Source organism: Pseudogymnoascus destructans, assembly GCF_001641265.1.
Source record: "Pseudogymnoascus destructans isolate 20631-21 unplaced genomic scaffold scaffold_3, whole genome shotgun sequence".
Classification (NCBI taxonomy): Eukaryota; Fungi; Ascomycota; class Leotiomycetes; order Thelebolales; family Thelebolaceae; genus Pseudogymnoascus; species Pseudogymnoascus destructans.
Window position 1 is genome coordinate 1,000,785 of NW_020167522.1, and position 12,752 is coordinate 1,013,536.

Sequence of the window (12,752 nt, forward strand, 5' to 3'; positions counted from 1 at the left end):
GAGCATGAACGATAGCTCTAAAAGCTCCTACGAACCTCTATGATTCATTACATGTCATCGCTCTTTAGTTACCCACAAGATTGGTTAAGTTATGACATAATTTGTCTATGACATAATTTGTCTATAGGGGTACTCTGACCTTGGACCTCCTTTTACTTCCTATAGGCTACGAACCTAAGAGATGGTTCTATGGGATTCTCTTACGTCGACTACAGTTACCAAGCCTGGTAAGTCATGGAAAGTCTTGGAAAATGAGAGAACTACACTCCTTTAGCATAAATAGGATTGCCCTTTCGTTAAGAAAGGGCAAGCAGACAATACAGTAAATCGACTATCACATACTTCCACGTCTTTTCCAAGCTTCCAAGCATTCATCTTGTTACTCCTTGTTTCTGAAAAGTCAGTGAGGTGTTAACCTCTGACTTACCCCTGAGTTCCCAGACTCAACATTTGTTGCAACTTGTCTGAACCACTTCACTACATCACACACCTGATTGCTGCGTTGTGGAATAGTCTAAGCTACGACCCTTTGGCTCTGTTTTCTAAGACAGTGTGTTGTCTTAGTAAATTCATCCCTTCCTTGGGTGGCTAGATTCTCACATCTGGTGCACCCACCATTACACCTATAGGAAGTAAAAGGAGGTCCAAGGTCAGAGTACCCCTATAGACAAATTATGTCATAGACAAATTATGTCATAAACAAATTATGTCATAACTTAACCAATCTTGTGGGTAACTAAAGAGCGATGACATGTAATGAATCATAGAGGTTCGTAGGAGCTTTTAGAGCTATCGTTCATGCTCCTAGGCCTCTAGTTGGTAGAGATATGTCATGTGGTAGTATGAGTGATGTCATGTAATGAATCATAGAGGGTTGTAGAGATATGCTATGTGGTAATATCGGCCCAGTAACTAAGGAGCGATGACGTGTAATGAATCATAGATGGTTGTAGCAATCGTTGAGTAGTATTGCTCTTGTTGTTGGTGTGATAAGCCAAGATATGTATAGTGACTTGTAGGTTTGAGGAGGAGATTTCCAAGTTTGCTCTTGAGTTTGATAGCAAACTGAGTGCAACGAATGTCAGTATGACACTTATCACAAGCCGCACATGAAGAACGACAAATGCGCTACCAACAAGGTGAAGAAAGAGATAGGGCTGACCGTCTTAACGAGACCTTATACGACATCCCAGATGACGATATCCTAGATAACGAAGATATAAGAGAAGATGGTAATAATGAGGAGCCTATACTTCCAACTATTCATGAAGATGAAGATAAGGATATGCCGTCCTCGCCACCAATGCCTATCCAACATGCTCAGAAGACACTTGATATCTTTCAAGCTACTCGTCAAGACCCCATAAATACTTTAGGTATTAGTAGGTCTGGCCGGCCTCATCAAGCAAGGTGGAGAGATGTTCTTAAGCATATATAATAGATAATAGCGTTCTGATAATCTTCTGATAATCGTGGTACTTAGATAGAGGAATATACATGATTCGTTCTCACAGCTTACTAGAGATGGCGAGAGTGATGCTGATAGATGTAATACTTTAACTTAACCATAAAACAGTATTAATTGTATGAGGGACTGTTCACATGATGCATAAATCTTACACGTGATAGCCGAGTACTCGCTGGGTTTTTACAGAGTGACCGAGTATTGACCTCACTAACCGAGTCGAGTAAAAGGTTCAGCTACTCACCCAGCTGAGTAACCCACTGAGCAAGTGAGCCGAGTATTGAGCGAGTAGTGCGCAGCCTAGTGAGGGCTCAGGATCAGATCCGGATACGATCCGCCGAACACTGAATGATGCCAGGAAAGGCCAGTAGCTCCGGCAGCACCCCCAAAAACTGGCCCTCTCACATCCCCTACCTCAAAACACCAGCCTATTCCCGCACCCTTAGCCCTATCCAACTGAAAGCCCTCCGCACACGCACGTCAACAGCTCAAGACACACCTCAAACGGCTCCAGGGCCATGTCCCCTCGTGCGCATTACACCAATAGCCAATCCGTCACATCCCGCAAATGGACAGAGCGGGTTGTTTGCTGCAAAAGATCTTCCCCCAGGCTCCTTCGTCCTGCCCTACGTTGGGGAAGTTCACGGCAAGGGAGCGGCGCACGAGGCGAGCGATTATGACCTGAGTCTTGATCGAGACACCGAACTGGCGGTAGATGCGGCACGATGTGGGAACGAAGCTAGGTTTGTGAATGACTACCGCGGGGTGCCGGGTGTAGTAAAGCCAAATGCGGAGTTTCGAGAAGGGTGGGGTGGGAAAGAGCGAGCGATGGGGGTTTGGGTATTGCCAGCTGGGAAGGCGGGCAAAGGGAAGGGGATTAAGAAGGGGGAAGAAATTTTGGTGAGCTATGGGAGAGGATTTTGGGGGGCGAGGAAGGAGGTAGATGAAGGAGATGGTGGAGGCGAGCAGGTGGCTGGACATTGACGCTGAGGACTGCTCGTGACTGAGCTATAATCCACCCAAACGATCGTGTCGCTGCTTGGTTTGAGCAAAGTGGGCGTTCAAGGAGCTAACCCCCCCCAACAAAGCTTTGATATCGAGTATTGCTGGGCAGACCGACTGGATGTTGCTGTTCCTAGAAACCCCCGTCGACGACGGTCTGCCATCACAATCAAGAAGTCCCACCAGATCGACTGATTCGGGGAAGAGTTGAGCAGGCTGCGCTAAGAAGCCGGGAGAACAGTTGCTCCAAAGCCAAAGGACTACGGTTATATGATGAGAATAGGGGAAGGCGAAAAGAACTGGGAGACTGGGGGATATTATTTGTCAACCGATACATGAAATTAATTCAATGCTTCTTACAAATCTGATGGAATATCGTGTGCGGCCGTGCTAATCTAATCCATGCCCTCCACGCTTCCTAGCCATTGCCCGCCACCCTTGAGTAATGCATTTACATCCACACCCGTCAAATACCTCTCACTGACACCGACATTAACCCTCTGTGACAACAGCGACGACAGTTCTGCCTTCGCTCTCCCCATCTCATCTTTTGTCATTCCCCTCGCTTCCTTCTCTTTCCTTGCGCGCCCTCCAACCTTCCCCTTTCTCTCAAAATCTTCACTATCATAGTCCACACCTAGCTCCTCCGCCGCTTTGCGAGCCCACTCATCTCCTCTTTCCCCCTTAGACTTTGCAATTCCTGCGTCCGCAATCTTCTTTGCGAGCACGACACGTGGTCGTAACAGGGCCGCGACGCGCCTGTCAATATCAAGTGTGCGGATTACACCAACCTTACCTGCCAGGCGGCGTAACGACTGCGCCTCCTCGGGTGCGCAAAGCATAATGCTCGTTCCCTGTGCTCCAGCACGCGCTGTACGACCAGAACGATGGACGTACATGTCCGCGGCACGGGGGAGATGGTAGTGGATGACCAATTCGACGGCCGGAAGATCGAGTCCGCGTGCGGCGACATCGGTGGCGACAAGTAGAGAGGAAAACCGCTCGATAGATCGAAGACGAGCTTTCTGGGGCATGTTGGAGTGTAAGGTGACAGGGAAGTAGTTGAGGTTGGCTAGGAGCGGGGTGAGGCGCTGGGCGGTGTGGATGGAGTTTGTGAAAATGATCGTTTTGAGGTTGGGGTGGTGAAGGAGGAGAGTATAGAGATATAGGTCCTAAAATGAATAATCAGTACGGTAAGGCTTTGGGGTAGATGTTGCGAGGTGGTGATGAGGCTTGAGGATTGATACATACCTTTTCGGTGGCACCGCATTCAATAACGCCCTCCTTGAGTCCCTCTGCCATCGCCGACGTCGCCACGTCGATGAACTTCGGCTCCCCCTTGAATTTGAGCTTCTTCATCAAGTACTCCATCCCGTCATCCCCAAGCCTACCCTTTCCTGATAGCTTTTGTTGCAGCCCCTTCGCCAGTGTGGCGGAAAAGACGAGGGTTTGCCTCGTGACAACATGCTCCTCTTCGTCGTCCGCGTCGTGGCGGTCCAACTTTGAGATGATCTCTTCGGCCTCTTTGAAATGTCCCTCCGTTAACAATCTATCCGCCTCATCGACAACGAGGAATTTCAACGTTTTAAGAGATTTTGAAAGCTCGATGCCTGAGCTCAAGACTTCCCACAACCGGCCGGGTGTGCCGATGATGATGTCAGCCCTTGCCAGCTGCCTCTGCTGCTTCTGAATCGCCAATCCTCCAGTGACTGTGGCTATGAATGGCGCATCGGACAACCCTTTGCAAAGCTTCGTAAGATGATCGGTCAACTGATGTGCCAGTTCCCTTGTTGGCGAAAGAATCAAAGCCGTTGCGCTTTTCTGAGTTTTCTTTTCTGTTGCCGTTTCATCCTCCCGGCCTTCATTATCCTGGAGCCATCTCTCGATAATTGGAATACCAAAGGCCAACGTCTTACCAGAACCCGTAGAGGCCTTCCCGATAACATCGTTCCCAGATAGTACCTCTGGAATAGCCTCCTGTTGGATCGGTGTTGGTGTCGTGAAACCAATCTTTGCTAGGGCCGAAAGCATCGCCGTAGAAAGGTTCAGCTCTGCCCATTCAGTCATATCTTCATCTTCGGCTTCGTCTTGAAGAGCTGCAAACACGTTGGGTGCTGATTGTTGTTTCTCTGGTAGCTTCTTGTCTTTCGATTTCGCCGCAGAATCCTTGGCTTTCGCTGCTAATTTTGCGGCCTTCTCTTTCTTGGTCTCCTTTTTGGATTTTGTAACATTGCTATCATCGGTTTTTGGGTTCTCCAGCTTGACTTGTTGTTTGCTGTCCGCCTTCGCTGATTTCGGCGTATTCGCATCGGCCTTTGCTCCCTTAGCTTTGGCCTTTGCATCCTTTGGCTTTGTCTTTACCGCATCATCCGCAGTCGCATTCGCTACATCATCACCAAACCCTTCGAACTCGTCGTCGTCAATTGGGGTTTTTGTAACCTAAAATGTTAGCTTAACTATATAACGGCTTGGGTAATCTTCAAAGGCTCACAAATTTGACTTGATTTCCGTCTCTGATAACCTCAACATTGTCCACCTCATCTAGCCCAAAGAAACCTTCGGCATCCTCGAACATATCGGGCATTTCGACTTCGTTCCATGGCAAAGCATCCAATGCGACAGGTACCTTCCTCACATCTGAACCAGCTCCTGCGGGCGCATAGGAGCTTGAAGTCTCAACCTTTTGCCGCTTCTTCGACCTCTGACTTATAGTCGGCACAGGCCTGTCTCTCTTTGGCTTTTGGGCAGCCATATTTAGAGAGTTGTAGTACGATAATATCGCTGGCGGTCAATGTCCCTCAAGGTAAAGATAATTTTTGGCGGCGATAAGCATTTTCGGGAGGTTTTCACAAATCGCGGGGATATAATTCGCCGAGTATCTCAGCCTCGCAAGATTCTGACAAGGCTCTCTCACCCCACGTACGAGGAGCCACCAACCACTCCAGACACAATATTTCTCAACCATGGGAAAATCTTCTAAAGACAAACGCGACGCCTATTACCGGCTAGCGAAGGAGCAAGGCTGGAGAGCAAGGAGTGCATTTAAGCTCCTCCAACTGGACGAAGGTATACCATTCCGCACACACAAATTGAGCGTCATCTAACAAGGTATCTAGAATTCGACCTATTCCAAGATGTCACCCGAGTTGTCGACTTGTGCGCTGCTCCTGGAAGTTGGAGTCAAGTATTGTCTCGAGTGTTAATTAAAGGAGAGAAGTTTGGGCGGTCAGCATGGGAGGATAAACAAGAAACGGCTCGTCAGGCGTTCCTACAACAATCAAAATCCGAGTCGATTCCGCTCGATTCAAGTACGGACTCAGCGAAGGCAGCGGTGCAGGAGCCAACAGAGCCAACGAAAGAAGATTCGGCCCCGCAGCCGCCTAAAGATATCAAAATTGTCGCAATCGACCTCCAACCCATGGCCGCCCTCCAAGGCATTATTACCCTACGTGCTGACATCACTCACCCGGCCACGGTCCCGCTCCTACTCGAAAATCTTGGATCTGCTAAGGCCGACCTTGTACTGAGCGATGGAGCGCCGGATGTTACAGGTCTCCACGATCTTGACATATACGTCCAATCGCAACTCCTTTTTGCAGCATTGAATCTTGCTCTTTGCGTTCTTCGCCCGGGAGGTAAATTCGTGGCCAAGATCTTTAGAGGAAGGGATGTGGATTTGCTGTACGCACAACTAAAACTCTTCTTTGAGACAGTCGTTGTTGCAAAGCCAAGGTCAAGCAGAGCAAGCAGTGTTGAGGCCTTTGTTGTGTGTTTAAACTTTCAACCCCCGGAAGGATATCATGCGAGCTTATCGGAACCGCTGAATGTTGAACAACTTGAAACAATGGTTAATGCGAAGAGTGGAACAAAGGAAACTCTTATAAACTCTAAAAGTTCCACTGAAACACGGGCTGATGGTGTCGTCGAAGTTGAGACCAACAGCGACCCTGATAGATGGATAGCACCCTTCCTGGCATGTGGGGATCTATCGTCCTTCGACGCCGATGCAACATACCATCTACCAAAAGATCGAGTAACGCTCGACCCAGTTCAGCCACCGACAGCACCACCTTATAAACGAGCGTTAGAGATGAGAAAGGAAGCTGGTGGAGCATATGGGAAAACTACTTGAAAGATATAATACAAAAACAACATTCAAACCGGCATCGCAGAGCCCCTTCCCTGCTTGTTTAAGATTGCAAAACCATTCTCGCCCTGCTTGAATTGAGAGCGTAAAACGCCTCTCCCTCTTTCAGGTTTGCCATCAGCATCACTCGTCTCAGATGTGGCCAAGATGCAAACTCCTCGTTAACATATTCCACCAGCCATGATCCTAGGCCCTTCCCCTGATGTTCTTCAAGAACATATACGTCTATCAGGTATGCAAATGTGACCTCGTCTGTAAACGAGCAAAACCAATCTGAGGAGGATTGCTGCGACCTGACGATCAGCCCGTGTTATATTACTACAGTTTAAAGAACTTACCAGCCAGTTCGAGATGATTCCGGTAGCGCATAAACCCCGAAACAAAGAGACTTGCTTAACATCTTCTTCAAATATTCAGGCTCCATGCCCCTGGCCCAATATATAGCATCAGATTCGAACGCTGCATTGACAGCCTCAGGTTGGATAAGCTCCGGCGAGGTGGAAATCATATAGTTCTCATGGTACCAGGTTCCTTTCGCCATGGTTCTTTTCTTTGTAATATATTGATATTCTGCAAACTTTGCTTATTTTATTCTTTCTTTAGAAATTAATGATTTACTTTCTGCCACTTCCCGTCGAACCGTCGCACCACGTTTAAGTCGGAGTCATTCTCACCGCCAGGCTCTACCCCACCAACCCCTCTGTATTCTGCCACACTTCACCGCTCGACCCGCGCTATATTATCCACCACCACAATTTTTTTTCTACTGAAATAAACAATCCCCCCCACCTTCGACTTTATTTCTTGTTCTCAGTTTGGTCTGATCTATTTTGGAGGGTTTTAGACCAAAGAAAGATCAAGATGGATCAAGGACGATTTGTTGAGTTGCTGCAAAGCATTCAGATTCGTAAGTTTCCGTCTTTCTGCAATTACCCCTCTATCGCGATGAGTTGTCGATGTGGCAGGCGTTGTTTATACACGTTGTCGTCGCCCCGTCCACTCCCGTCCACACCCGTTAACTTTTTCATCCTGTTAACTTTTTCATCCTGTTAACTTTTTCACCCCTCTCTTCAACGACCTTTTTATATTTGTTCCTCACTAACACATTCAGCCGATACCGAGAAGGTTAAGGCAGCTACCACCGAACTGCGCCAAACCTACTACCCCCACTCTGAGTCTCTACTATGGCTCTTACAAATTCTCGCTTCTCACGACGTCCAAGCGATCCGCCAACAAGCAGCTGTTGAAGCCATACGCCTTGTCCCCAAGCACTGGGCCTCGCTTGACGGCCCCAAGCCAGCGATCCGCGAGTCACTGCTCAAGGCCGCCCTGAACGAGCAATCATCTCTCGTGCGCCATTCCACCGCTCGAGTAATCTCCGCTATTGCTGGGATCGACCTCGAAGATGGCGAATGGGCGGACCTCCCGGGCTTCCTCATGGAGGCCGCCAAGCAGCCACAAGTAGGACACCGTGAGGTTGGAGTGTACATTCTCTTCACCCTTCTTGAGGTTGTTGGCGATGGATTCATCGACAAGCTACCTATCCTCTTCCAACTCTTTTCCACAACCATCCGCGACCCAGAATCCCCCGAGGTCCGCATCAACACCATGCTTGCCCTCAGCCGCATTGCGATGCTCATCGATCCTGAGGAAGACCGCAAATCTCTAAAGTCTTTCCAGGATACTGTCCCATCAATGGTTGCTGTTCTCAGGTCAACCATTGACGACAACGACGAGGATCGCGCCATGCAAGCCTTTGAGGTGTTCCAGACTCTCCTAGGTTGCGAGTCGGCCCTCTTGGCCAACCACTTCAAGGACCTTGTCCAATTTATGATTGAACTCTCCGTCGAGAAGAGCATCACCGACGAGACTCGCTCGCAAGCCCTCTCGTACCTCATGCAGTGTGTCAAGTACCGCCGCATGAAGATTCAGGGCATCCAAGGGATGGGAGAACAATTGACCCTCAAGGCTATGCAAATTGCAGCTGAGATGGAAGATGATGACGATGACGAGGATGAGATCACCCCTGCTCGCTCGGCACTGTCCCTCCTCGATATCCTTGCAAGCAGTCTCCCACCCCGCCAGGTGATCGTCCCATTGCTCACTTCCCTCCCGCAATACGCCTCGAGCGAAGACCCAGCCCTCCGCAAGGCTGGTATCCTCTCCCTCGGTATGGTTGTGGAGGGCGCACCCGACTTCGTTGCCACCCAGCTTGAGCAAATCATGCCACTCGTCCTCCAGCTGCTCAATGACTCGGATATTAACGTCCGCCAAGCTGCCCTTCACGGTGTCTCCCGCCTTGCGGAAGACCTTGCGCATGACATGAGCCAGTCGCACGCGACTCTCGTCCCCGCCCTCCTCAAGAACCTCGATGCCGCTGCCAGCCAGACTGATAAGATCAGCACCGGAATAATCATCGGATCCTGCCTTGCCCTCGACTCGCTCATAGACGGCATGGAGGCTGAGGTATCTTCTCTGTACATTTCGGAGCTTGTCCCACGTATTGGCCGCCTGTTCGAGCACCCAGATTTCAAGGTCAAGGGTGCATCCGCAGGTGCCATGGGATCCATTGCCTCATCTGCAGAGGAGGCATTCCAGCCTTTCTTTGAGCAAACCATGAAGGCTCTGTCCCAGTACGTTACCATGAAGGACAGCGAGGAGGAGCTCGATCTTCGCGGTACCGTCTGCGATGCTATGGGTAGCATGGCAACTGCTGTTGGTAGTGTGGCTTTCCAGCCATACGTCCAGCCATTGATGGCTGCCTCGGAGGAGGCTCTCCACCTTGGACACCCACGCCTTCGTGAGACCTCCTACATTCTCTGGAGCACTATGTCGAAGCTTTACGAGAAGGAGTTTGCTCCGTTCTTGGACGGTGTTGTCAAGGGCCTTCTGGAGTGCCTTGGGCAAGAGGAGTCTGACCTCGATGTTGAGCTTGGCGAAGAAGCCTCTGACCTCCTCGGTACCGAGGTTGTCGTTGCGGGTAAGAAGATCAAGGTCGTTCAACCCTCAACTGATGAGGATTCAATGGATGATGATGAGGACGATGATGATGACTGGGATGATCTCACCGCGGTGACTGCCGTTGCCCTTGAGAAGGAAATCGCCGTCGAAGTCATTGGCGATATCCTTTCCCACACCAAGGATCTATACATTCCTCACTTGGAGAAGACTGTCGAGGCCGTCATGACCTTGGTTGACCACTCTTATGAGGGCTGCCGTAAGGCCGCCATCGGCACCTTGTGGCGCGCATATGCCTGCCTCTGGGCTTTGATGGAGGACCACACTGGCAAGAAATGGACTCCTGGTATTCCATTGAAGGAGCACCCAAGCCAAGAGCTTATCAAGCTTGGTGAGGTTGTTTCTACTGCCACAATGACTGTTTGGGGCGATGAAGTTGACCGGTACGTTCTTTCCTTTTATGATTTTGACTCCTACATGGATATGACGAACCACCATTACGTTAACCCAGCTCACTCAGATGCACAAGTTGCACTTGCTGAGAACACGTATCAACATTCCGATCCATTTCTATTCATTCAATTTGTTATAAATAATTTTGAAAGAATCATGCTGACAAGCACAGTGCCGTTGTCACCGACATCAACCGCAACGTTGCCGCCACCCTCAAGCTTTGCGGCCCAGCTATCCTCACCCAGGGTAACATGCTCGAGCAAGTGACCACCATCCTTGCCGCGCTTGTCACTCGCCAGCACCCTTGCCAGATGGACATGGGCGATGACGAGGACCAAGAAGACGTCGGCGAGACCTCCGAGTACGACTGGCTCGCGGTTGACACCGCGCTAGACGTCGTGATCGGCCTCTCCGCCGCCCTCGGCAGCCAATTCGGCGAGCTCTGGAAGGTGTTCGAGAAGCCCGTCATGAAGCTCGCTTCCTCCCAAGAGGCCTTCGAGCGCTCCACCTCCATTGGCGTCGTTGCCGAGTGCACCGCCCACATGGGTGCCGCCGTCACCCCCTCCACCGCCACTCTCCTCAAGCTCCTCCTCCACCGCCTCACAGATGAGGACCCTGAGTCGCGCTCCAATGCCGCCTACGCCACCGGTCTGCTCATCCAGCACTCCGAGGACGTCAACACCTACGGCCCCGCCTACCCGGAGATCCTGCACAAGCTCGAGCCCCTCCTGCAGACTGAGCGTGCCCGCACCCTTGACAACGCCGCTGGCTGCGTCTGCCGCATGATCACTGCTCACCCGGATAAGGTGCCCATCGGTGATGTGCTGCCCGTTCTTGTGGGTCTTCTACCACTAAAGGAGGACTACGAGGAGAACGTGCCTATCTACCAGTGTATCGTTGGCCTGTACCAGGCTGGCAACTCGACCGTGCAGGAGCTGACCCCACAATTCGTGCCAGTGTTCGCGGCGGTGTTGGGAGAGCCAAAGGAGCAGCTCGAGGAGGAGACGAGGGCGAAGCTTGTTGAGACTGTGAAGTATATCGCGAAGCAGCAGCCGGCGCTGATCCAGGGACACGCGGTGTTGGCGGCCCTGTGAGTTATGATACCATGATGTGATGAGAGACTGTCCCCCGAGTTAGGTAGTGGATGTGAAAGTAGATAGATGAAAATGTGGGAGTTAGCCCGTAATCGACGAGAAATTTGATCATGTTATTGATTTCATGACTACTATATTCTCCTAGTGTAATTACAAGTGGACGGCTATATGATTGAAGTAAAGTGCAACTATTCGAAGATGAGACTGTGCCAAATGCTTACAGACTAGCTATATCACAGGTATATCAGTCACATATTAGGGATACCATTATCTATGGATCACGTCCAGGTTCCATTCCAGGAAGTGCCAAATGCATGTGGTATACAAGAGCTATACAATTTAATATGGGTAAATGGCCAGAGGGATCGCTACTTAAGGTCAAACTCGTCCGTTGAGGTGCATCCCCACTGTCGCGCCCTGCCGCCGCCGAGCGTTTACTGTCACCGCGCTACTCTTGTAACCGCCATGTTACCGTCGCGTTATGCTTTGCTTGACAGGAGTAGGTGCATTACTACACCGTTAAGCCGCGCTTAGCTTGCCCAGGTCAAGTCTATGGAGAGAGTGCCTTGGTATATCATACGCCTCTACCCATGGCCATACGAGCAGTCCTCCTTTGCCCCCAATCGCATTCATCAAACGACTGTAGGAAAGCCGATGACAGATGTTGTAGATTTCAACTGGTACTGTTTCGTCTCGGCCTTCCATATGCGTTTGGCCCAAATTATTTGGGTCGGGGTGTGGGCGGAGTAGCTCAGTTGCTACACGGAGGACACAAGCCTCATCGAGGGGCTGTAACATAAGTCTCCCCCATATAAAAAACTGCTGCAGATTGGTGTCATTTAGAGAGGTTTCACTTGCAATAGCTGCATTGATGAGTATCTCCTGTAGTTGTGCCGTGCTGTATCCAGCTGTTACATGGCTTGGAGACAACTCTTGTATATCCCCTCGATAGAACCCTGCTTTCGCATTTCAGCGCGCTGATGACCCCAGACCTCATCATGGGGGAGCAAAGATGCGATAACCAGCGCGATGTTCACTCATATCCCAAACCTGGGGCCGATGGATATATAAACTGTTCAAACCGGCCATCTAGTACAGATCCGCACCAACAGCAAGCGATACTAATTGATACCTATGTGGGATCGTTCGTACCGAGGCCAAAGCTAAAAGCCAGATGGAGTTATGTCTTTGAGCTGGAGGTAGGTTGTGATTAAATTTCTCGCTGCCATCTGCATTCTCACCGCCGCGCTTCTGCTGCTGGCTCTTGTCTTACCGCTGTTGATTCTTCTTGTTGCCGTTGGCTCTGTCACTACTACGCAAAATTAGTTGGAACCTGGTGGCACCCGCCAATATTTGCATGGCTATTACATACGCCCACGATGATGATAGTCTTGCTCGTCTGATGTTCCTTTCGAGCTGAGGTCGCAAGACGAACACCAATAAGTAGACTACTCGAGCTGTCATCGTTCACAAGCTGTCCACAAGCTGTCGTCGTCAACACGCTTCGCTGCTCTACTGCTCACGAGTGCGTGCTTGAACACTATATCCCCAACAAGCATACATAGCACGAGCTCCCCACTCGAGTCGTAGGCCAGTATTTTCGCATTCTCACACCGTGGCCAGCGATTCTCGT

General features: G+C 50.2%; 5 protein-coding genes across 5 annotated transcripts; 3 read left to right on the forward strand and 2 right to left on the reverse strand.

Annotated features, from left to right (window-relative positions):
* The first annotated feature begins 1,683 nt into the window (after positions 1-1,683).
* Positions 1,684-2,781, forward strand: VC83_01597 (uncharacterized protein). The gene has a single exon (XM_024465272.1). The coding sequence runs from the start codon at positions 1,814-1,816 to the stop codon at positions 2,447-2,449; it is 636 nt and encodes a 211-aa protein (XP_024327441.1). The 5' UTR covers positions 1,684-1,813; the 3' UTR covers positions 2,450-2,781.
* Positions 2,782-5,283, reverse strand: MAK5 (ATP-dependent RNA helicase). Its single transcript, XM_024465273.1, has 3 exons — positions 4,959-5,283; positions 3,719-4,906; positions 2,782-3,639 (listed from the first exon to the last, which is right to left on the reverse strand). Exons 1-3 carry the CDS (start codon positions 5,217-5,219, stop codon positions 2,863-2,865), a joined length of 2,226 nt encoding a protein of 741 aa, XP_024327432.1. The 5' UTR covers positions 5,220-5,283; the 3' UTR covers positions 2,782-2,862.
* Positions 5,284-5,397: 114 nt separating this feature from the next.
* VC83_01599 (uncharacterized protein) lies at positions 5,398-7,398 on the forward strand. The gene is made up of 2 exons (XM_024465274.1): positions 5,398-5,533; positions 5,584-7,398. The coding sequence occupies exons 1-2, from the start codon at positions 5,431-5,433 to the stop codon at positions 6,597-6,599; spliced, it is 1,119 nt and encodes a 372-aa protein (XP_024327433.1). The 5' UTR covers positions 5,398-5,430; the 3' UTR covers positions 6,600-7,398.
* Positions 6,658-7,155, reverse strand: VC83_01600 (uncharacterized protein; the record flags this gene model as incomplete). The annotated part of the gene is made up of 2 exons (XM_024465275.1): positions 6,658-6,907; positions 6,953-7,155. The coding sequence occupies 2 exons, from the start codon at positions 7,153-7,155 to the stop codon at positions 6,658-6,660; spliced, it is 453 nt and encodes a 150-aa protein (XP_024327112.1).
* Positions 7,399-7,403: 5 nt separating the features above from the next.
* VC83_01601 (uncharacterized protein) lies at positions 7,404-11,304 on the forward strand. The gene is made up of 3 exons (XM_024465276.1): positions 7,404-7,521; positions 7,726-10,015; positions 10,198-11,304. The coding sequence occupies exons 1-3, from the start codon at positions 7,476-7,478 to the stop codon at positions 11,117-11,119; spliced, it is 3,258 nt and encodes a 1,085-aa protein (XP_024327113.1). The 5' UTR covers positions 7,404-7,475; the 3' UTR covers positions 11,120-11,304.
* The last annotated feature ends 1,448 nt before the right edge of the window (positions 11,305-12,752 follow it).